The sequence below is a fragment of the Dermacentor albipictus genome, chromosome 5 (assembly GCF_038994185.2).
Source record: "Dermacentor albipictus isolate Rhodes 1998 colony chromosome 5, USDA_Dalb.pri_finalv2, whole genome shotgun sequence".
Classification (NCBI taxonomy): domain Eukaryota; kingdom Metazoa; phylum Arthropoda; class Arachnida; order Ixodida; family Ixodidae; genus Dermacentor; species Dermacentor albipictus.
Window position 1 is genome coordinate 166,436,520 of NC_091825.1, and position 24,864 is coordinate 166,461,383.

Genomic DNA, 24,864 nt, shown 5'->3' on the forward strand with positions numbered 1-24,864 from the left:
TCATGCTGCTTCTTGCGTAACAATGGCTGATGGATACTGTTCAGATAAGTTCGGCCAGGCATGACCAGGCGACCATGTTTAATTTTGGTCAAAAATATGCATTTTGCTGCCTGAGTGCCAAGAAAACAAAATCAGTTTTGTGAGAAGAAAGTCTGTCTTTACGAATAAAAATATGGAGGCGCCCGGTAGTCAGGAACACTTAATGTGAATTTGGTCGAATTCTTATAGGTGGTTTAAATTAGTGAGTTTGTATCTAATATTGTGCTTTAGCTTTTGGATTCTGTTGGCCCCAGCAACAGCAAGGTAGCCAACAGAAATGTCCTGCAAGTTGGAAAACATTTTTGACACTTCTAGGAGTATGGAAAGGGTTAAAGTGACACCAAAGAGCAAAATAAATTGAGGTGCATATGTACCAGTAAATTACACTTTTACTACACAACAGCCACTTTCAATGTGGGAGGAAGCTTGATGAGTTAGAAAAGCCACTAAAGAAAGGTCAAGCCTCCACCTTGAAGTTTCTTGACAAGTTTGCTGCAACATCATAGATTTTGATGGCATCTGCTTGGGCCCATTTAATTTATTGGTAAACCTGGACTACATTGTTTGTAAGATAGCCATATGCTGAACTGAGCAAGTTTCAAGATAGTTCACTAAGCTACAACAGAAAATACTTTGAATTCCTTAACGTCACACTGAGATATAGGCACTGAAGTTTTCGTGCGAAATTTTAAGAATAGAAATAGAATTTTGACCTTTATTTTTACTAATGACAAACCATGTATTATTGCAAAATTATTGAAAACAGATTTTTAAATAACACTTTACCACTACAAATTGATTGAGTGTGTCTCCTTGGCATCCCTTTATTAATTAAAGACAAACATTTCTGACAAACTTGATTGGATATCACTAGGAAGACAACACCCTCAGACCTTGCAAGAGTAAGTGATGGCTGACAAAAGGAACACCAAGGTACTGATTCACAGCAATCAAGTGTGTCAGGGCAATGTCTGAACTTTGCACTTACCGCATGACAATGACCTTGAGTACCCTACAGTTCTCCAGGCAGGAGCAAGGCCACAGGCCTCTACAGGGCTCCAGCAAGGCGTTGAAACTACCGAAGATGCCACAATAGCCTCCCCTGTAAACAGATGCACAGATATGGCAAAAGCAGGATCAGACAAGCTGGTTGATGCTCAGGGCCAGTATGCCTCCACAAAGAAAAACATAATTCTAGCCGTAGCCATGTTTCGTTTGCTAACCTACGACCCATGCAGGTCCGGCTTATCTATTTACCTTAAAGGGGCACTGACATGACATTTCCTAAATCTACTTTTTTGTTTTGTTTTTTTCTTAAAGTGAAAGTCAAAACCCTCTAAACCCCAACAAAACATATTTCCAAGCTTCACTATTGAACTCGAGTGCATGCTAAAGATAAAGGAAACATGCAAAGTTAACAAGTGCTGTTGGTTAACTCTGACTGTGTCCGTGCTTTGTGCGTGCTGCAGTTCAAGAATGATTCGCAACCAACCTCGCCAACTTTCAGTTCTACTGCCTAACTTCATAAGTGCCCTGGGTAATTTACTAAATAACATTTATTTCTACGAACCAGCTTTGTTTTCATTATCCAAGAGGGGGTGCATCATGACTTTATGATGGACTTACTCACTCTATTCCTGTGATCGCTGCGGTTGTCACATGTGCACGCAGCCAGAAGAATCACGCACATCACTCTCACTTATTCTTCACGAGCTATGTCGCCATACCTAGCCATATTGCTACACGTCAACAAATTTTGCTCTTTGTCATCACATCATGATAACGTGAGCAATGCCAGGTCTGGTGTTACGAGGTTAACTTCAGTACCGAATTAAGTTATTTCCTAACCGTTTCTCAACCTTCGCACTTGCCAAGAGTCAGCCTTTTACGTGTGAGAAGCATGCAGCAGAGTTTCTACAGCCTCGAAATTATGTGTTGATCCTCCTTTACACAGCACTGAATACAAGTTTGAAATGAGGAAAGCACAGTCATTGCATTCCCTCTTCCAATCACAGTCACTGGTTCCTATATCGTTGAGTGGGTGGCAGCATTCTTGTTTGTTTGGTATGCTATTATGACACGCCAGGCTGCTTCCCTGATTGTGCACAGGCCATCAGATATGACATACCACTTACGACAGCAACACTCGTGGACAGGGCAGTCATTGTAATTAGACACAGCTTTAAGGCAGCAATCAAACATGCTAATGAATGTGTGTCAGTGTCTTTGTTACACCGCAGCAAGCTATAGTTGAACATAGATATTATGAATATGGATATAATTAATTATCAGATATAACGAAGTAAATCTATACGCCAGTCGTCAATATCAGCGTGTAATGAATATATGGGGTGTTTTATTTTATTGTTAACAGAAGTTCTAAAAATCTCCCGTGACGTAGCACAATTACGTTTCTTGAGATAGATTACTCTCATAGGCAGACATTATTTGCACATACAAAAAAAAAGTGAATATTAGACTAATCACCAAATGTTTGCTAATTAGCTTTTGAATTAACCACTTCATGCCACATGTTGCAATTTAAGAGTCTTAGCTGGTGACATTTAAAGTCATATCCACTTCCAACCAATTCTGGGGATGACACCAGTTTCGGGATACTACATGTTCCCAAAGTTTGTGACAAAATGCATTGGTGTTCCAGCAACCTTCAATGCATAAAAAGGCATTTTGTTAAAAAGTAAGTAAAACAACTGCACATTTTTATGGCAAGTTACTGCGCTTATCTCAGAACTGGTGCTAGTTTCAAAGTTTGTTTAAAGTGGATGTCCCTTGTCAAATTAAAGGCTTCAATTCGTGTATTGCTACATGTGTAGTAATGTAATGTTATTAGTTGGAAATATAATTAGTGAAATTTAATTATTTGTCAATTATGCAAATTGATTTGTAATCTAAGTAATGCACACTTCGTGTACTACACCTTAATAAGTACATTTGTGTAAATGCCACCGGCAATTTTAAAAATTCTGTTAATGTTAAAACACCCGGTAGGCTTATAGCTAGAGACTGGATTATAGGAAAATGCCTTTTGATTCCTGTTCACCAGGGTGCCACCCTTTTGCTGTATGAGCACGAATTATGGCTTAGGAAGCAGCTTAAATACTGACTTTGCAATGCCTATGAATGTGTATTTGTCTATTATGCCTACATATGCCTGTTCTCATTTTTAGCACCTGAAAATGCTTTTTTTGGGTGCTCTTTGTCTCAAAAGCAAATTTAGTTACCTCTTTCCCCAAGGTCTGGGAGCATTCGCAGATGCTCTTGCTAATGGCAATACACCTGCCAATGTGAGCTAGCAAATAAGCACTTGTGCTGTCAATATTAGTTGAGCTTTTGAAGGCTTCTCACCCTCTGCTTGACACTTGTTAGCAATGCCAGAGAAAAATATCACCAAAGGTCTTTTTCAGCAGTGGACACTTCACTCCACACTGCAGGCGTAACATGGAGTAACAATTTGAGAGAGAAAAATGCGGAATTATGATAGGTATACTGTGTATATTGTAGCTTCAAAAGGTTGTTGACAATAGATTGTGCTGTGCATGTGTTATAAGCTGCGTCCACAAAACACTGGAATCCGCTGGATTTATGGTCAACTGCAGTCATATGGTCTCCATTTTCAGCACCTCTGCTCTTTTTGCGATTGTACAGACACACCAACTGATGGCAGCTCACTTAAACTCTCCAATAGATGAGCAATCAACTCTGCCCCTCACTCCACCAACCCCCGCTCTTTTTACATAAATAAATTTATGTAAGTAGATACATAATGCTGTGCATCGATGTGTGATAAAAAGAGAAACACTTTATGAAGAATAAATTTGTAGTGCATACTGTTTCACATGCATGCAACTGTGCAAAGGTGGTTGCAGTGATTCAGTGGCACTGCAATGCAATGAAGTGACTTTGTTCCAGATGCAACGTCTTCGTGTGATGCTTGTTACTGCGATAGGTGTCACTTGCAGAAAGCACCAGCGAGCAGAGAGTTTCCGTGGTCCACAAAGGTACCCCTTTCCACATTTTAGTGCATGTGAGATGCGGGTTTCCCCATTTTCCTAGGGCAACATTAGTTCGCTTTTATGCATAAAAATATATTGCGCTGGTTCCCGTTTACTTCGTTTTTAATTCCCATTTTGAAGAATCCTTTAACTAAATGTGTCTAGAACTGTGCCATAAGGATTGCATTACCTAAATATGGCGTGAAATGAATCTGTCAGTGGCTCTTTTTCTTGAATGCTGCCAGGCGTGCATGCGTTATCAGGGCCACACAGATGTGAACTGCCTGGTAAGGAGGCATTGACAGCTTTTAACTTTTTTACTAATCTTTTGTCCCCTTTTCTTCTCAAGGCATTTGAGCAGAAGAGTAGTGGCCTCTTAGTTCTAGTAGAGCTCAGGTGAACTTTGACTGAAGAAGCACAAAATCCAACTATGAGCACTCGTGCCCACAGGTCGTGCCACACAAAGGAACTTTCCGTCAGTTAATTCATCGCTGGCCGTCGTCTACTAGAAAAGCATCGCCAGCTTGAGTACGCAAGCCCCTATGTGCCTTGACACCACCTATGCCATATTCTTCTCATATCACTGCTCACTGATGCTCCACCATTGGTCAGATGCTGTCACCACATCTGAATTTTTCCCAACATTTCAATCGCAATGGCAGCAGTGTGCGCAGCCCCCAAAACAGGTTTAGATGCTCCCACAATGGCCGGTGTGCCACTTTCCGGCCAAAATAGCTGTCATGTGAAACAGGTCATAGACAAGAAAAAGATTAAGTGCCTGCTTTAGGCGTCTGAAACCCACATCTTTAGCACCTAAGAACCAGTCTACTTATAACAGATATTGGATGCAATGAAAGTACTTTCGTGTCAGATGCGACTTCAGCATAACGAGGATTGCATCAAGACTTATCTTGTCCACTTTCACTCTGTAAAACACATGGCACTTTTTACAGAGCTCACTTTCACGTCGCCACCTATGCTGAGGACATAACTTTCTCGGTACTACCAAGGCACCAGGCAGACAGGTCGGCATTCCACACGCACTGCGGTGGTCTTACGAGGAACACAGGGTTGCCGCACAGCAACATGACATTTGGTAAGGGCACATACCTAAGAAAAGGAAGCCCAGCACAGCTTGCACATGAAGTGCACACCAAATGGTTCTTGTCAAGATTTCTTGACTATGTTTGTGTTGCTTTTGCGAGGAGCAACTCAATACAATGTGTCCCAGACAAATGAATTATACCATATTTACTCGATTCTAACATGCACCTTTTCCTGGGAAAAGCTTTTCTTAGGGATGGCTGGCTGCGCCCGAATGCATGCATTGATGTGTACATATAGACACATGAACGCAAGCAAAACAGGGAGGCAAAGTGGGCAATGGTTCCCCTCTATCCAAGAGAGAGAAGCAAGACTGGGGTTGTCTGCTATCGTATCCAGTGTTCTGTTGAACGAGGAGACTACTGGCAAACTAATTTTTGACAGTGTTTGTGAATTAAGGTCACTACATAAAGTGAGCCCACATTCCTTCCACTCTGTCTTAACACTTGAGAGTTCCTACACGAGATATTCCGGTGCTACAGAACTAAGGTGAGCCTGAGAAGGCAGCGCAGGTGAAGGGAGAGACTTCAGTGATATTTGTCACCTCCTTTCTTAAGAGGGCTCCAACACAGAAATGTTGCATCTCGCTTTTTTGTATTACCAGATAGCTGCTAACTCCATGACGGTGCAGTGCCAGAATTTCTCGAATGAGCAACAAATAATTAATTTTATCCACTTTCAATACAATTAGTTTAACATATGTGCCAAAAGCAACACAGCCTTCTGGCGTTGGGTCTGCTGATAAGCACTAGTTTGACCATAATGAAAATTAGTGGTCTCATGGTATTACAAACTACTGATGGATGGGTCAGGCGAGCTGCAGTGGTTGCAACACACACATCTGCCATGCCACCAAACACTGGGTGCACCATGCTGGCCATTCATACATGTTTCAGACGATCACGGCTTGCCTTTGACCACTGCAACACCCCGCGCATCAGTGATGTCTTGTGACCACAACTTCCAATTTTCATCACATGTCGGATATTCTGGTCTACATACCCGCAGCATCCCTGCATTTGTGCATATAATTAATTTCATTAAAGAATAGTATAATGCACGATTTGCTGCGGTATCGTACCACCGTTACTAAGTTGGCAGCTACCTAATTAAACAAAAAGAGAACTGTATGTGCACCTATGCATCTGAACAATGAAAGTTCTGCCAAAAAAGAATAAGACGCTGCTGAATATGGCAAATTTGCTGCCTTCCCATACCTTTGGCAAACGGTACTTTAGGAGGCTGCAAAAGAGGCAGTGGTGACATAGCATTACTTCCACCTAGGACCATGGGTGGAGGCGAAGAAGCTTCATTGTTATCGGTTACGTGTTCCTTTGGGTCCAGTGTGTGCTGACCGCACTCCATTAAGATGTCATACGGCTGCATTTTTTTCCACCTGCAGGAAAGGAACTACATGATCATGCGCCATATCAATGTGCAGAAACCTCCAGTATAGAAACGCTTTTCAGCGATACTAAATTACATTCTCCGTTTCTCTGCGCTGCAGTAAAAGCTTACTCTACAGCAACGTAAAAAGTTGAGACACAGCTGCTAGGCTCTCACACTGAAGTACACCTCTTTGTGCATCTGAAGTGACACGTATAGCGGCTCATCCAAGGTTCAGCATGCAAAATGACGTTGCAGCACCTTGTACCCAAAAACTTGGCTGCATTATCACAAGCACAAATGTAGCATTGCGTTAGGGGAATGATCACATTATTTTCGTCCTTTGTATTGTACAGGCGAATGTTTGGTGAGCACAGCATCAGCAAAAAATTTTAATGTCTCCTACAAAAGTTCTGCACTATGAAAATGTTTCGCTACAGTTCATTGGTGAAACACACATGTAGGCTGCTCCCCTTGGTTTCATTTTGGATGCCCACACCGGTGAAGCAGAATTTTCTTTTGTGCGGCAACCCTGGCCTCCCTTTGCTAGCAAGTGTACATGTACTGCGCTACTATTACGCTTTCTTTGACAGGATATACACGTTCTGTATCCTTTTCTTTCTACCATAATTTGCATGCATCCCTGTCAAAGTTCACCAATGGTACATTTCTAGCACACAAACAAGAAAACCTTAAGTTTGCTTGACACGTGTGTGGGAAATGAGAATCTAGACATATCAGCAGTGGTGATAGCCCCTTCAGGCACTATACATGCACAAGTGTGCACATGAAGGTACTGCATGAAATTCAAATGCACTCAATAAAATTATATTGCTCCTATAAAGTAGGGGTGTGCGAATATCGCAATTTTCTAATACAAATCAAATAGAAATACTTGGCATCTAATATTGAATCGAATATCAAATAATGATGTGCACATGCATTTATTAGCAAGTTGGTTAGTTTTAACATGTTGGAACAATGCAATTACACTGTCATTGATAAAAAATTAAACTCATGTTAAAGCCACACCACATGTGCGAGGTTAATGCCATTATATTTCAGTCGCTGCTACACGGGCATACTTAATGACAATAAACGTCGCAATAGCGATAACTGCGGTGAAACGGTTAAGCTTACTTGAGAATTATAATAGAATAAAAACCATTATTTCGGGATTGAATGTTTAAGAAATGGCGTGAGAAACATTAATAGGCGCGCTTTATGTACGAAGGTTGATCCAGAAATAAGGTTCCCATCAATTTTAGAAATAGACAACATTGTTTATTCTCAAAATTTACATTATTGGAAGGATGAAACATTGCTCTATTTTTCAACATAATCACCATTTTTTTCTATGCATTTTTGTAGACGGTGCTCCAATTTCTGTATCCCAATGTCATAGAACTCTGCCACCAACCCGTTGAGCAAGTGTTTTGCCTCTTCGTTGACTTCATCATCGGTCCAGAAGCGTTGGCCACTCAAATGTTCCTTTAACTTGGGGAACAAGTGATAATCACTAGGCGCGAGGCCTGGACTGTACGGTGGGTGGGGCATGACAGTCCACCCAAAGTTTGTCAAAAGTTTCCTGGGTTCGAAAGGAGATGTGAGGTCGGGCGTTGTCGTGAAGCAGCATTACATTGACTACCAGTCGTCCTCACTGGCGGATCTGGATAGCTCGCCTGAGTTTTTCTTTGTGTTACACAATGACTGTCCGAGTTGATTGTTGTCCCACGCCCCATGAAATCGATCAGCAGTATCCCTTTACGATCCTAAAAAACACTGGCCATGACTTTGCCAGCAGGAGTTTGAACTTCTTTGCGACTGGTGACTCTGGGTCATGCCCCTATTTGGATTTTTGTTACATTTTGGGAGTGACATGAAACATCCACGTTTTGTGTCCCGTAACAATGGAGTCCAACAATCCTTACTTCTTGACACTTTTGAAGGAACTGGCGAGCAATGTCAAGGTGTTTCTCCTTGTGGTCTGATGTCAATAGCCGCGGTACCCATCGAGCACAACACATGCGATACCCCAATTTTTCAGTCAAAGCTCTTTTCACTGTACCATAAGAACTCCCAAGAGTCTGAGCAACAAGTTCATGGACGGTGATCCTCCTGTTTTGAAGAACTTCGCGTTGGACCATCTCAATCACCGCCTCCGAAACTGATAGTCTTCCACTTTGTTCTTCATCGTGGACTTTCTTCTGACCACCACTAAACTCCCTACACCACTTTCAGACGTGTTGAATGGACATACACTTGTTGCCACACACCTCTGTCAACTGACAAATATCCACGGGTGGAGTCCCTTTGGCGTGCAAAAAGCAAATTACGGAACAAATCTCGCACTTGGCGGGATCAACAATGGGAACCTCCATATCGGACGGCTGCTGAGCCAAGAATGAGCGGTACAGCGAAGCGCGGCTGGGGGAAATCAAGAGTGGAGGAACAGCCGTACGAGCAGTCAGTGTTGCGGATTCCGCCTTGTACCTTCCCGTGTGGCTCGAGCTCTTTGGGAACCTTATTTCTGGATCAACCCTCGTAGTTTACTTCAGGAGTGTCATTGTTGCACCGAGCCGTAAACTGTTTGAAGCCGAACCTAGCTGAGCAGCCAATCCATAGTGTTTGGCTATGCTATGGGAAAATGGCTCTCACAGCTGCAAAGCTCTCAAGCAGCGATCCTAAAGACTTTGACCATGTGCTTGAGTTTGCTGCAGCGTTTGTGCTTCTTAGAGCCAAACATCGTTGAGAAATTCGAAGGCTTCAGTATGAGGCGAACAAGGCAAGGAGTCGCCGCCGTGCAATCGAACAGCTTTTCCTGGCTAACGCACTCTTGATTAGTGCTGTAGCTGGGCGTAGCGGCAAGATCGCCTGCTGATCTCTACGAAAATAAAGAGCTCCTCTTAAAAGAAAGTGAAGGATATATTAGTTGTTTTTCTCTACAAATTTGTTTAATATCGCCAGAATGTAGTCATTACGGCCATGGTGGGGACATTGGAAACAACAGTACGCATTCAATGTTCCAGTGAGTAGTAATAATTGTAAGAATGAAGTACGGTGCGAAAAAAAAAGCGCTTTTTAAGAGAGAGTGAAGAAGACAATAATTGTTCTTCCCCAAGAATTCGTTCAGTGTCATCAGAATCCGGAGACATTGGGGAAGAGAGTACACATTTGACGGCCAACTAAGTTACGAAAATGCACTTAGTAGCGAATGGCATTAAGGTTTAATGCCACTAAGCATGCCCGTGTGGCACCCCGAGAATGGCATTAAAGTTTAAGGCATCAGCAAGTTCATGTAGTTTTCTGTGCTCGTGTGGCACGGGTATTACCTATAGAAAAATGAGCAATTTATGCTAGTTGTCGGTTCTCGCCAACCTGTGCCTTATTATACCACATCGATTTCCCGTAAACTCACATTTGACCCTGTGCCAGTCGTCACTCATCGCATTTGCTGTCAAACAATAAGGTCAGAATTGAAGCTGGAACCTGCAAAAGAGAGCACCCCCGCTGTTCGCAAACGCAAGCCCCTTGCTACTGGAGGCTGGCTTTCCTGCATAGCTTAGATGTCCAGTGGCTACGCGTGTTTTACAGGCAAAATTCCGCCAGCAACACGAAATTGCAAAATTCAGCCCCAAATCATCCATACACTTTCTTAGATAGAAACAAACGCTAAGGACCACGTTTGCTTCTGCACAGCCAGCAATATATTCAATTTGTTTCCAATATTCGTATTCAACCGAATATTCAAAAATTTTCAAATACCTAGTTTTCGATCCGAATACAAACATTAAAAATATAATATTCAACATTCGAAATTTTCGAATATTTGAAAACCCCTACTCTAACGAGTTCTCGCATGGAGTCCACATTTTGTAAACTTGAGAAAACTCCCTGAAGAATTGAAATTGAAAATTCCTCATTTGTTCTGCAGCTGTACGGTTTTCCCGATTCTGACAGCACAAGAAAGGTGATGATGCTGAATTTTCAATGGAGAGAATCGGCACCTGAAGGGGATATTACACAAGCTGCATCAGGTAAAGCAGCCCCTTTGCACACCGAACTAAGCACTTACACATAGAACAAAAACCTTAAGACAGCAGGTCAATAAAATGAAGTCTGACTGAAATACCCATCTCTTGCTTCTCAGTGCAACTGAAATATCCACCCTTTGCTTCACTTTTCATGTAAAGTGCACAGAAAAAGACCTACAGACCCCAGAACGGCTAACACTGCTGCATGCTGTGAACAGTTTTGGGCTCTGTGAGCTGTGTTATTGACATTGCTGGCTAAGACGCTGAACAGTATGCTTCTAGAACAAGAGTTAACAGATCTGTACAGAATAAAAAAATATACTGACCTGAAGGTGTTTAAAATAACGCACTGGTTTACTGATGCTAACACTTACCTACACTACAGTTAACAGTGTACCTAGCTAACAGCAAAAACCTACCGGGTGGGGACGGTATCCGTGAGCACATTGGCGACTTCAGGAAGAGTATCCATATTTAAAAGACAAGGTTCAGTATACTCGTTCCAAATATTTTGCAGTGTCCCTTTTGCTGCTTTTTTTATAAGACTGTTAAATAACAGCATCTTCAGTTTTAATTACTGACTGAATTCAGCTTTGGTAATGTCTATATACTCGTATCAGATAGTGTGTACATTGGGCAGCGCTTCCACAATAGGAGGTTTTAGTGAGTGTTTATATTTGTGTTGCTATTTGTTAGACTCTCTCTCAATGACACCTGCCATACGTAGCAGTGTACAGGTTTAGATATTCGGAACTAGGAGGCCATACTGAGGGTGACATGGCTGCAGAAGTTCGCAACCGGACATTCTTGGGAAGCACAGATGCTGTGGCGACAAGCAAATCTATAACTTACGAGTGGCGCCTAGAGAAATAATGCCCAGGAAGCTTGATCACTCTGCCACTTGAGGCTGCCACACAATGGCTATAATTGGTTTTTGAAAGTTACCACTCATCATGTCCTCAACCTGTTGCAGAAATTGAACACTCACCTGACCACTGGCAGCTCTTAATTGTCCTTATCACAGATGATAATTGACCACAAAATTTTGCCTCACCCAGACAACAAACCATTTCACAACATTCAAACTGGTGGCGATTCAGTCAAGGATTCACAATGCAATGAGAAAGAACAGTGTGCAACACTGTGCTTATGCTTGTTGCTCTTACGCAGCGCAATGCCCGAGAAATTCCCTGACTTAACGCCACATCACACTAGAAGAGAGTTTCTTTAGCTTAGTGTAGACATATACTTAGCACAGGCACATAGCGAGATATAAAGATACATTTCTGGGAGCACCAGCAGAGCTGGTGGGATCTTGCAACACTGTGGCTAGCCATATCATACTACTAAAATTCTTAAGTTGCATATTTTTTCTCTTTGGAAAAAGCAAAAAAGAACAAAGAAAAAAAAAAGACTTCCCCGCTACTATTACGCTGGCAATGCAGTTGACAACTGCAATAAAAACTAGACTGGATGGATGGATTTTTACTAGCATTGTCTCTGAAATTGAGAGTGGCGGCTAGTGAAACCAAGCTTGTTAATGTTGCTTTTCCCTGTGTTTATACTACTGGCCCTTATGAGGCCCCTCACCACGCCACATAGCAAATTGTGGTTATACACTGGAAGTTATTACGTGCCCTCTTTGGAGTGTTCTGCCACAAAATTTTTTCAAATTAGTTCATTAATAGCAGAGACAAATATTTCAGTGCCGTGAACTGTCGATTTCAGGAGGCGGGCGTCACTGCCAATACGGACACTCTCTCCACTTGCCCCGTCTAGCCTCTGCAAGCGAAATTCCTCTTTCATGTTCTTCCACACTGGAGCTGGAGGTTGGTTTTGCGCAGCACACAATTTTGCACACTATGCATGAGAACACGTGACTAGCAGTATAAGTCAGTGCTACACTACACTGAGGTACATGCAAGTGGATCACAGAGCATGACATAATCGCATGCTGGAACACCGTAGAAAATGACAAGTTTCACTCTCTGCACATGCAAATGCGCGGCATGGGAACAAGCAATGAATCTGAAATACACCTCTCTTGCTGCGGTGCGAAGCAAAACAAAAACAGGTCAGACATTCACTTTGTGTGTTTTATTATTTCTCTGAACTTTCATTCGTCTATTGAAACAATTACACAAATAGCAGATGCTGCCTTGAATAATTATCGAAGTGTCACACGTCACTACGGGTGACGTGTGACACTTCGATATACACTTCCTGATATACGTTATCCACCTGTCTTGAAGTGAGGCACCCATGAAGAGAAGGGCAAACGGCGTTTGGTTTGAAATTTTAGTTCTTTCTACGGTGCCTAGCTAAGTAATTCTTAGCAGACACGATCGTGAGCGCGCATTGTATGCACTACATTTGTCAGCTCAAAATGGCCAGACCTGGTGAGGGGCCCTTCCTAACACTCAAGCTGCATTTTACAATTATCCACTGCAGACTCATTCACTTTTCTCTTACGATCTTTCACACGGCATGCTTGGAAAAAAAAAAAAGAAATATGCTTTAACCAAGAAAGTACACAGGACTGGCATGCAATAAGCATCAATCCTGTGCACTCATCTTGTCCTTGTTTTATTTGCGCTTTTCCTTCTCAGTTCTTTTTTTATTATGGCTTATTTTCAAACTTCACACCACTGAAAACCCTTCTAAAGCTTTTCCAACCAAATTTGCCTCAAGCTTTAAGCTCGACTATGCCGCCTCACTATTGGGCAAGTACATGTCAGCTTCGCTTTTCAAATTGTCACTTTCAGCAGAAAAAGCGATGTGAAGAATGTCATTGTTATCTTTGCTCGAAGAACAAAACTCCAGTGTATCGCTTCCACTTCCACTCTCACTATTGCAGTCGAACAGCAGCTTTCTTTCACACGCCCAACTCACGTGCAGGCTGTCAGTGGCAGACGCTATCATTCGAAATCTGCTAAAAGCCCTCAAAAATGTGCGATTCTAAAGACAGTCTTTGCATGCTGACAAAATGCTGCCATCTATGTAGCGGAAAACAAAGACCGCAATAACTGCGTCCCTCCAGCACTGAAGAAATGGCTGCCATTTATGTGGTGGAACATGGAAGACTGAATCAATGCGGCCGTCAAGACGCTGAAGAAGTGCCGACATTTATGTAAGAAAAAGAAAAAAAAAAGGAAATAACTGAGGATTTCACATGCTGGCACTGCAGCCATTTATGTAGTAGAAGAAAGAAGTGGACCTGCTGGGTTTGTTCAAAACTCTTTTAAAACAGGATTATTGCTGTTAATGAGCTGAGCGCACACAAAGTAAAATTAACTAGGATTGCACTGGTGAGCTGTGTGCATCCAAAACATGCAAAGAGTTAGGCTATGCCTCATACCTCATGGGGCAGAGCTTATACAATTGAAATATTCAAAAGCAAAGATGGGTCTTAGCATAGCTACGTTAGCACAATTAACTATGAGGGTTGACGAACAAGGATGACAGGATGGCCACTTCAAGCACCTTGGCTGTTCTGTTAAGGCCAAACTCGTGTCCACAGCATGGGCTTGGGAAAAATACAGTATGCTTAAAGTCTTATTGTTCTGCTGTTCGCGTTTCTAAGGATAAATATTTTTCCCAAGACCTCCCCCCTGTTTTAAAATCCAATCCCAAAAAGTTCTGGCGTGCGATATTTCCCAACAGTGCTAGTAATCATATTTCACTGTCCAATGATGACCATCTACCACTCTCTGATAGTGAATGCCCTCATACTTATAATTGGTACTTCGCATCAGTATTCACAAGGGAGGATCATTCGAACATATCCGTTGTACCTGATTATAATTACCAATATATGGCCCCTATTAATGTCACCGTTGACGGTATCGCTCAACTCATTAATAACCTAAAGATTTCTACAAGTGCTGGTGTTAACAACATTTACTCTAAAATATTAAAAAGCACTGCATCAATTTCCAGTCCAATTCTTTGCCTCCTGTTCCAACAATCACTATCATCTGGCTTGCTTCCTACCGATTGGAAAATTGCCAAAATCATCCCTGTACTTAAAAGCGGAAACAGAAATTCACCCGAAAACTACCGCCCAATTTCACTGACATGCATTTGCTGTAAATTACTCGAACACATTATTGCTTCTGACATTTGCAGTCACCTCGAACATAATTAGTTCCTTTTTCCTGAACAGCACGGCTTCCGAAAAGGGTTTTCTTGTGATACTCAACTACTAGAATGCACGACTGATTTGAATTTTAACATGGACGCTAACCTACAAACTGACTGCATCTTTTTATATTTTGCTAAAGCTTTCGATCGCGTTGCACATTCCTGTTTTGTTTTCAAAATGATCTGCTATTTGCCTAGATTCTTTTACACTTTACACTGTCATGGATTCGTACTTTCTTTCTTTCCGCCAACAGTTTACAACAGTTAGCAATTTTACTTCATCACTCTGTGACGCGACTTCAGGTGTACCTCAAGGCCCTTTATTGTTTCTGATATACATTAACGACCTGCCTTCTAACATATCTTCTCATCTACGACTCTTTGCTGATGACTGCATTATTTACCGCTCCATTAATTCCATGGATGATCATCTCACCCTCCAAAGTGATCTTAACCTAATTTCCAGTAGGCGTAATAAATGGCAAATGACACTTCACTCAAATAAATGCATGGTTATCACTTTCAGCTGCAAGCGTACCAATTCTAACTTCTCGTATCTCATAAATAGCATGGTATCGTCTCGGGCATCATCATACAAGTATTTAGGTATTCATCTCACGCATAATCTTTCATGGGCCATGCATGTCAACACCATTTGTGCGAAAGCTTCAAGGACACTGGGGTATCTGCGCCGGAACCTGCGGAATTCTCCTAACAATGTTCTAAAACTGGCCTACCTAACACTTGTGTGGCCACAGCTAAAATATGCAGCATCCATATGGTCCCCCCCCCCCCCCATATCAAGACTACTTAATAAACTTGCTAGAATCCATAGAAAATAGAGCCGTTCGCTCCATTACACGTAACTACAGCCCCCTTTCAAAGTAACACAGATAAAACTTGATATCTCTTTGAGTCATAAGATATTCGTCATTCAATCACTCTTTTAAGCTTATTTCATAAATATTGGCACTGCACCAGGCAATCTGCGTTACCTCTAGAAGCACTGTCACGCATTTCGAGTCGTTTTTACATAATCAGTAAAGCATCAAGCGCATATACGGAAGAACACAAGCCTCCAATTCATCAGCCCTTCCACATGCCATCGTTCTTTGGAATGATCTTCCCAATAATATTGCATCCATATGCAACCATCAATCATTCCATGATCAGCTATGCGAATACTTTCAAGTGACATTGTGACGTTAAATCTTCTCTTGTATAAAATATCGCACCTTTTGGCTATTGTTTTCGTAAACCCCTGCTGTATTATATTTTTTTTCTTGAGTCATGTGCCAGACATTTGTGCTGTATTTGTACACTTGAATTATTTTTTTGCCCATTGCTCTGTTTGTTGCTGCTCTTTAGTACTAGCCCTGTGCAATGCTTTCCCTTTCCATTTTTTTGACGTGTATATTTTGCATTTCTTATAATATCCTTGTTTGTCCCCCTTACTCAATGGCCTCTGGGCCCTGTAAGGTATTGTAAATAAATAAACCTTCAGTGTCGTAGCTGCAATATTTGGTTGACTTGACAAAAATTGGGTGAAAAGAACCCTGGGCCATTTTGTTTGGACAAGTGACCTTTGACACCAAGGCAAGTGGAGTCACCAGAAAATTAGATTGTGTACCTCATCTATCCCACATCTATTTCTCAAGGTAAAATGTGAAATTTCATGGGAACTTGCAAACAAAAGTAGTCCTATTACATCCACCACATTATAAAAAAAGGAAAGAAAGACACCTGCTTGATTGTTCTATTGAAAGTCTGCTTGGAGGCAAGGGGAAAGAGGAGGCTGCTCTTTCCCCGATACCTCTTCCGCATTTGTAAGCCTAACACAATGGCTGGGTTCCTCTCCAGCAATGAAATGTGGCCTGCTTGAGGTTGGACTAAGTTGTCTTTTTCCACTAAAATGCATAAAGAGGCCTTTCGGGGCATTTTACAGACGGTGTAATTTACTACCCATTACATCCGTTTTTTTTTTATTTGCAGTCACAAACATTTCAATGTACTAATGAAGTTTGGTACCTTTTCATAATCCGTGTAATCTAAATACAACAGGCCCAAAAATCACATTAAAGACGTTAAGGCATTCCTTGTTTTACAAAGGGCACACGCAAAGAAGAGCACATAATAGAAACCGGCTACAAACCTCGCTGAACTCAGCTCAGCATCTTTAGAAGCAGTGACTAGCAGGGGATGAACACGAGTTCTTTGTAGCAGTGGCTGAAATAAAGTGTGAACAAAGTTGCCGAGTCAACTCGCGGCTTGGAAGACGCAACTGGAACCTGACATCAAATATGATGTTCTGGGTATAGCACATAAATGTCAGCTACAAATTACATGAGAGCCAGTTTTGAGAGGCCGAGAAAAATGAGGCTAAATGACAAGAGGTCAGACATAATAGACTTGACCTCGGTCTCCCACCACTGGCAAACATGAAAGTGTTTGCAGGTATGATGCAGTGCTACTATAATGAAACGAAACCTCAACCATATGGTATTCACTAGCTGCATAACTGACCTGAATACACTAACACCTTTCTTCTTTTAATGAATGGGCATAACCAGACAAAAGGATGCAAAAATGCAGTGGCTGTTTACACCAGTACTGGTAGGCTGTACATGCTTCAGCATGATTGCTCACATGGAAACTTTGCTAATAACTAATTAAATGTCACTTCTAGCAAAGCCTTAGTATTTCTGCAGTAAGTCCTGGTGATCTCTGAACCTCACCCGGATTGTCTTGGTGTAAACAGTAAGCCTCTCACGACTGTTGTCCTGGCTGCCATAGTACCCACGCAGGTAGGCAAGAAAATTGCACGGGTACATGCCATACAGGTATTGGAACAGAATCTGCAGACTCAGCTTCAAGTACATCAGGTGGCTTTCATGAATGTGACCTGAAACCAGAGAGCTTACTTTTTACTATGCACGTGCTTAATTAAGTACAAACACAAGTGCATGCAGCCTGGTTATTGCTTTAGAGAAACAAGTTTTACTCAATGTCGGTACCAGAGGCTAGCGCAGGAATAACACTTTCATTTTGGGGCTTGTGATCAGCTCCATGCACCCTTTAAGTGAGATGAAAAACAAGAAGGTATGGGAAAACCCACACCACCAAAGTCTACAAAGGGCTTGAACCAATTCAAAGTAAAAGAAGACTAGTGGAATAATGAAATCCCAAAGTGCACACAATTTAGGGGAAAATCAAATTGAAAGAACAAACAATTGGCTTACTAGGTCTCTTCGTACACTGTGCAGCCAGGGCTGAGAAAGCCTCAAAAGTATCTGCAAGAGCAGACGTTCCAAACTGCACAGGCAGCATTGGCATGAGACTAAAAATGATCATGCTGGCCTGCATGATATGCACTGGCTCTGAATCACTCTGGAAAGGCACAAACATAATTGAAAATGTGAAAAAAACACTTCCACACATGTATTCAAAGCACGCTGATGTTCTGTCATCCATGGCAGTCACCTCATTGCCATCCTAATCAACTTGGGGGGACAGTGAACGAAACTACATGCCTAACAATAATGATGTGTAGCTTTTGCTTTATTGAACAAGTCAGTGCAACCAAAAAAAAAAATATATATATATATATATATATATATATTATGAGGTTTTACGTGCTAAAACCACTTTCTGATTATGAGGCACGCCACAGTGGAGGACTCCGGAAATTTCGACCACCAGGGGTTTTTTAACATGCACCTAAATCTAAGTACACAGGTGTTTTGGCATTTCGCCCCCATCGAAATGCGGCCGCCGTGGAGGTCAGCGCAACCAAGAAACCCTGCAAATTTCATAAAGTTGGATAACGGCACCAACCATTTCAAACTTCATTTGTATACGGTTATAATTAAAGAAAAACAATGCAGCAATTTTTTTTTAGAATACAAAGAAAGGGCTGAAGAATGTGCAGCTTTTTCAATATCAAACGCACTGTGGTTGGTTGGATGCACCAACACTCTTTGCAAACTTGCAATGAACAGCTCTATCAACATCAGCGCATCAATGTCAACAGCAGGAGTTTCATTTATGAAGCCTGCAACGCCTGAAATGTTTTAAATTTACACTACAATAAAAAATGCCTCCCACAAATACACATGCACAGTGACACTGCACTTACCCTTATGACTGTGAGGATGTGACTTAGAATCTTATGACTTGTGATGTGATGAAGCCAAGGTGGCTGCCTGTGCACAATATTGGTTATTAGCTTAAGTGTACAGTGCCTTGTCTTTCCTTTAAGACAGTCATGAAGCTTGTCGAACAGGTCCTGAAAGAGCAGAGGGTGTGTCTGAGATTGTATCTCCATATGTGCAGCACCAGCAGATAAATGAAATGAACTGTGTAGACAAAGTGGTCAAAGTTTTATTGGAACAACATTCGCCATCTACCTAACAGCAATCAATTACAACAGCTAGACAGTGTAGGTTGCTCAAAGAACAAAAGTTGCAGTCACAAAGATTTCCTAGTCCACTAATTCAACCTGAAAACACAGCAAAGCTGGGCTAGTCACTCTAGAGCAGCATTCACATCAGTGAGTCTTGGAGGCTAAATGATTGAGTTGGTTGCAAATGGTTGCTCGAGTCAAAAAGTAAATTTCAGGTAACTTCCTGCTACATTTTTCAGCTCTGGTCAGTGTTGGCTTTTCAGTCACAACACTGCTGAACCAATAAGTAATGCGGAAGCAGGTCACCAGAATTTGACGAGATTTATTTTATGTGGCAGTGGCGCGAGCAGAAGTGGACAGCACTAATCGGGAGACATTGCAGGGTGCCGATCAGCAGGGTATGCTTGCCTTCAGCTGCACTCGGTCGCACAACCTATATCAATTGCCAGTGAGAATGTGCTTTAAAGATAGCAACAATCTAGGAATGTAGGGACAAGAATGCAGCTGTCCAACAAAGAAATTAGTGAAGCTGCATAGTGTGTTGTTAACGTTGCACAGCGTGCAAGTTACGTTGGCCAAATTTCGTGACAACACACCAGAGGCAAACTTCTTTCAATATTGGCATCTGTTGCTAACTATGCACTGGAGCACCGAGAGCAGCCGTTTTGTCGTTTTGTGGGCAGACGTGTACCGAATTCTTATCTGTCACCAAACATGCACTCATTAAATCAAATAACTTCCATGGAAAGCTGCAGAGGTAGGTAGTTTCATGACAGAGGCATTTATCATCCATCTGATCATAGCCGAACGCTGCAAAGAAAAGCCCATATAGGCTCCTCAAAAATTAAGCTTTACAACCGAGAAAGAACTCTAGCTGGTTTTGAACCTAGAATTAAGACTCCCACTAATCTGGAGCAGTTGTTCTACTGAGTCAGCTGACTGAAAGGCTAGCAGGGGCCAGCTAAAGGCCAATTTGATTGCTTTGGATTGCAAGGTCAATTATTAGTTAATTTGGCCTAGCGCAGACATCTGTTAACATGGTGGGTAAAGTGACTCCCCATTTTTCAGTGGTCCCATGCTCGATTCCTACACAAGGTGAGACTTTTCCTAGGTCACCAAGTTTTGTTTTTTGAGAAACCTGTGTCAGTTATCTTTTTTAGTGTGCTGCTTCAATCAGGTGGATGGCAAATCAAAGAATGAAAACGAAAGCTTTCCAGAAGAAAAATGTACAGAGCATGCTTGGGATCACAAGTGGAATTAGAGGTCTTTAACAAAAGGAATAACTAAGGAATTAGTTGCGTACTCTTAGTATAAAGCATGAAATAACAGACCTTGGCACTGGTTTCCCTGATAGCAACCAAGACATCCAAACACCGCTGAGATCGTGATGACAGGTAGTATTCCACCAGCGTGGACAGAATTGATGTATCTTTGTCTGTTGACAGAAAAACAAAAACGCAACTCAATGCATTATGCACATTAGGAATTACTACCGAACCACTTCGGAAAAGGCAAAGTTAACAAAACAAACTCAGCAACTACGACAAGTAAATACCAACCATTTCTTTCGTACTCGCTCCCATTAGGCACACGTGAGCCGGGGAAAGAAAAAAAAAAAGACTCGAGAGAACAGAAAACAAATAAACCAATCAATAAAGACTGCGCACCTACATTCAGCCTGAAGTAGCAATGAAAAGAAGGTCACACTATAATCTGGTAAGAATGGTAACTGGCACGGCAGCGCACAAAATAAAATAAACGTAGCCTACTGTTGGCAAGGCTCTCATTCACAAGTTGCTTGATTTCCTCCACGTCGCAGCCATCGCATGATTCCAAGCTTGCGAATACTTCTGCTGGAAGAGCCATGACTTAGTTGTGGTTCACGCTGCACAAGAAAAAGCACGGTCACATTACAAACAGGTGGACCACAAGAAATGCACCACATAATCAGTAGGACGTGCCAGCAGCAGTCGGCGCCAGGTCTCCGAAAACGAAAAAGTCAAAATAACCTTTTACATATCGTGACAGCAGGCGAATTCGTCAAGTGCCGTAATAGTGGGAGTCTGTGAAACGACGGGACATGCTAGCACAACAATCGGTACCCTAGCGATCGCAAATACACACAAAAATCTCTGCAAAACATTCCACCCCCACCAAGCGAACCAGCTAAGTACATGTACTACACTAATGCGCTCCTTTTCTTATCTGCTCTTCCCGTGTGGCGGGAGTATAAACCACCAAAGTCCCTTTGATCCATATGTCATTGTATTTGTATTATTCCGAGCAATAGTTGACGTCTTACATTAAGATGAATTAAATTGTTGAAAAAACTAGCATAGTGGCTTGCTGAAATTATTAAAAATAAACTTTGCTAAGCGCTACTTAGTGATGCAAAGAAAAGGCAATACCTTCTGTGTGAAACTAGATTGTGTTGCGCAAGCAGCGTCGACAAGTAGCGGTGCGATTTAGCGAGCCGTGTAGCAAACTGCATAGAGATATACTAGAACATTTAGGTTCCTTTGGCGTGTGCTGTATCATTTGTAGCTCCTCTACCGTTGATCATTCGTACTAATTTGTAAACAAGTGGAAACAACAGAACCTCATTGAGAGTCACGTGATGTTTATTTACCCAGCACAGAAGCGTATAGCTATAGCATTCGTGCGTCTTGTACATGCGATAATAGCGAACTTAGGCAAGGAGTGTGAACAGCCTTCTAATAACGCTGCAGCCTCCTACAGAAGCAGTGAAAAGAGGGAATCACATATGAAAACAAGAAAGTAGAAACGCAAATGGTAGGAAACGGAACTGAAACTTCGAGGCTCAGTGGCACGCCCTTCGCCGCGTAGCTTTGAATGTATCTAGCTTGTGAATATATCCATACGGATTTAAAACATACTTTTAAGCTAACGTATGCCTCGCTTGCACTGGAATTTCTCGCAGAAGCCTCGTTTTGCAGACTAGTTTGCATAATAAGACATTTAGCATCACAACAGACACACGCACGCACGCACATACTATCACTATCCAATTTTCTGCTACAATAGCTGTGAAGGAGTTGAGTTTTACACCCAACAACATGGAGGAAGGAAAAAACTGAGGAGGGGCCCTGACTACCCTATTCTAGTACACTGTACCCTGACATCACTCTTTGTGAAGCTAAGCCGGATGTTGGCGTTGCTCCGCCATCATGTCGGACAAGTTCTCTCTTGTTTACTCACGGAGGAAGAAAATTCAGGAGAGACCCTGACGTCACTCTTGGCGAAGCTAAAGTGAAGCCGGAAGTTGGCGTTGCTCATGGCGTTGCTCCGCCTATCGGGCCAGCTCTCCTCTCATGTTTACATTTCTCGCGAAACCACGTCGCGCTGCGCGCAACCGGGCTGCTCGGACGCGCGCGCTCCGCCGCAATACTAAACAATCGCGATGTCTCATCGCATTGCGTTGCCGAAGTCATGGTAGAAGAAGTTCACAATGAACTTCGCAAATTGGGCCGTGAGGTCGAATCGGCTGCTTTTACCGGCTTTTATGAAAATAAACATGCCTTATAATGCCAGCGAACTGTTCTTATCATATGCCTCAGGTACCGGCCGCTGCCCAGTTCTTGCATGTTTTTTTTTTTAAAAAAAGGTCCCCTATCGCTGCCGTCTACTTACTTTTCTCTGCTTAGGCATCCTTGGGCACTCAGACGGACTTGCGAGCTAGACGTCTGGCGATACAAAAAAATATGTACGCATTCTCACTGCACTGCAAGAACGCACTCGAGACACGTACGACACACCGACCCATTTGCGATCCATACGGAGTTTATGAGCACAAACACATTCTCGCTTGAGAAATCCTCGTGCTTCATTGAACAAAATTCGGGGGGCCGCGCATCACTACGACAGCGCGCCGGCGAGGAGGCAGAATATCATTTCTGACTCGATCGGCGTTTTGGTGCCGCTAAAAATACCGCCTTTATATTGACACGTGTACTTGTTTATCTTTTTAGGGTGACCACATTTCATCGCCTAAGAAATGTTATCGCTCAGCGCGGGACGCGCCCGGATGTATCGGAAGTGTCTGGAATGTTATCGGGGTTTCTTTCTGCTGTCTGTTTTCACGGAAGTCTGTGTAATCTGATTGCATATGCGACGCGAATTGTGTAGAACATTCTGGAATAGACGAGAACACGAACGATTACTCTGGAACCTAGCTTCGATGGCTCACGTATAAAAGCCGATGCGCTTGGCCGGCAGATCAGATTTCGACGATCGCCGACCGTGTTCGCAGCTGTCGCTGTACTTTAGTGTAACTAGCGTTTGTTGGCACAAGGTCCCCCAATAAAAGTTAATTTTGTCATTCACAGATTTGCTGCTGTATTATTCACCGTCACTACTACATGAAATCTGGTGGAAGTGCTGGTGCGTTCATGTACCGAACGCCACTGCAAACCCGCGAGCCAATATACCTTCTTTCAGTACTCACGCGTGTCAAAAACGTGACGAGCGATCCAAGACTAATAACACGGGAGTGTGTTGCGTGCACCAGCAGGAGGCGTAAAAGATAACGCCGAGGAGTGCATGCAAAAGCCAAGAACCTGACAATTCTGTCTTCTGAGTTACTGAAAACAGGCTTTGCACCCGCGAATTCGTCTTGAGTGCGACTAGAAGGCATTCTGCGAGCGTGTAACATGGTCTGGCTGAGAGCCTGTATTGTGGCCACCTCTGTGTAGTTGGCGTACCATCAAGTCGACATAGGCCAAGTTGCTTTGGAAACGTGCAGTCACCCGTGTATTTGTGGTCTTAAAGTGCGGGAAGTAATGCCCGGGAAGGAAGGCCTGCTTGAAAATCAGATATTTTCTTCATATTTTATGCCACTGCAGTCTATTTGCTTAGAATTATATGCCAAAGTGAATTTATCTGCAATGCCGCCCACACGCCACTTACGCACGTTTCGCTTCTACACGCAATATTTCTGTTAGATCAATACACGTACCAGAATGATGCATGCTTGTCATTTACTTTTTTTCAGCTGATGGCATCCGGTGGAGCTTCGTATGGCAACGACTGCTGCTTACCTGGTGCCACAACTTTAGATGAATGCACAAAAAGCCCGGAAAGAGCATTTATATAAAGCAAAGTAAACATTTCATCATTTCAGAAGACGTCTTGCGTTTACTTTATGAAATTGCACGTGGCATACATTCGGTGGAGGCTTGTAAAGATCGTTCGCAATCGTTTTTGCTAAATAATAAAACGATTCCGCGCAAAGGCCGCGCGTGCTTCAGCAGTAGAAGCGAAAAATAATATGCCGCGCCGATCAGCGGAGCCGGCGTGGCGTGTACCAGCTGGCGTTCAAAATGCACGCGCACAAAACCGAAACCGCAAGGTCTTAACACCATCCGCTTGGTGCGCTACAGTCAATTCAGCCGCTGGGCTCTATTGGAGTGTCCGGTCTTGTTGAAATTTTTTTCTCTATGCTCCCTGCAAGCTGCAGTCGCCGCCACCAGGGGGCGACGGCCACCGCAGCCGGTTCAGGTACAGTGTACTAGAATATCTATATAGTACACTGTAGTCGAGGTAGAGGCGCTCGTCGTTGGTCTCTTTCGCGGACGTGGGGTCACGAGACCACGAGACGTTCATTTGAGGGATCGCCAGCACTTTGTGCGCAGGCTCGAGTAACAGCGAGAGTGAGTGAGAAAATCTGGGGGCTTTTGCTCCTGGAATATATGACTGCCGAGTCACTATGGAGGAGGTTTCTTAG

General features: G+C 42.7%; 1 protein-coding gene across 2 annotated transcripts in view; it reads right to left on the reverse strand.

Annotated features, from left to right (window-relative positions):
- The window catches only part of Tsc1 (tuberous sclerosis 1 protein hamartin), a 125,298-nt gene extending 103,956 nt beyond the window's left edge, over positions 1–21,342 (reverse strand). The window contains exons 1-9 of one of the 2 annotated variants that reach the window (XM_065451127.1): positions 21,131–21,342; positions 20,891–21,006; positions 20,453–20,556; positions 18,855–19,004; positions 17,959–18,106; positions 17,455–17,621; positions 16,872–16,945; positions 6,374–6,552; positions 1,028–1,141 (exon numbers count right to left, since the gene is read on the reverse strand). In XM_065451127.1, coding sequence (XP_065307199.1) covers positions 1,028–1,141; positions 6,374–6,552; positions 16,872–16,945; positions 17,455–17,621; positions 17,959–18,106; positions 18,855–19,004; positions 20,453–20,556; positions 20,891–20,987 — 1,033 coding nt within the window. In that variant the 5' untranslated portion in view covers positions 20,988–21,006; positions 21,131–21,342. Of the gene's footprint in view, positions 1–1,027; positions 1,142–6,373; positions 6,553–16,871; positions 16,946–17,454; positions 17,622–17,958; positions 18,107–18,854; positions 19,005–20,452; positions 20,557–20,890; positions 21,007–21,082 lie in introns of both variants that reach the window. The other variant, XM_065451128.1, reaches the window with a different exon arrangement.
- Positions 21,343–24,864: the final 3,522 nt, after the last annotated feature.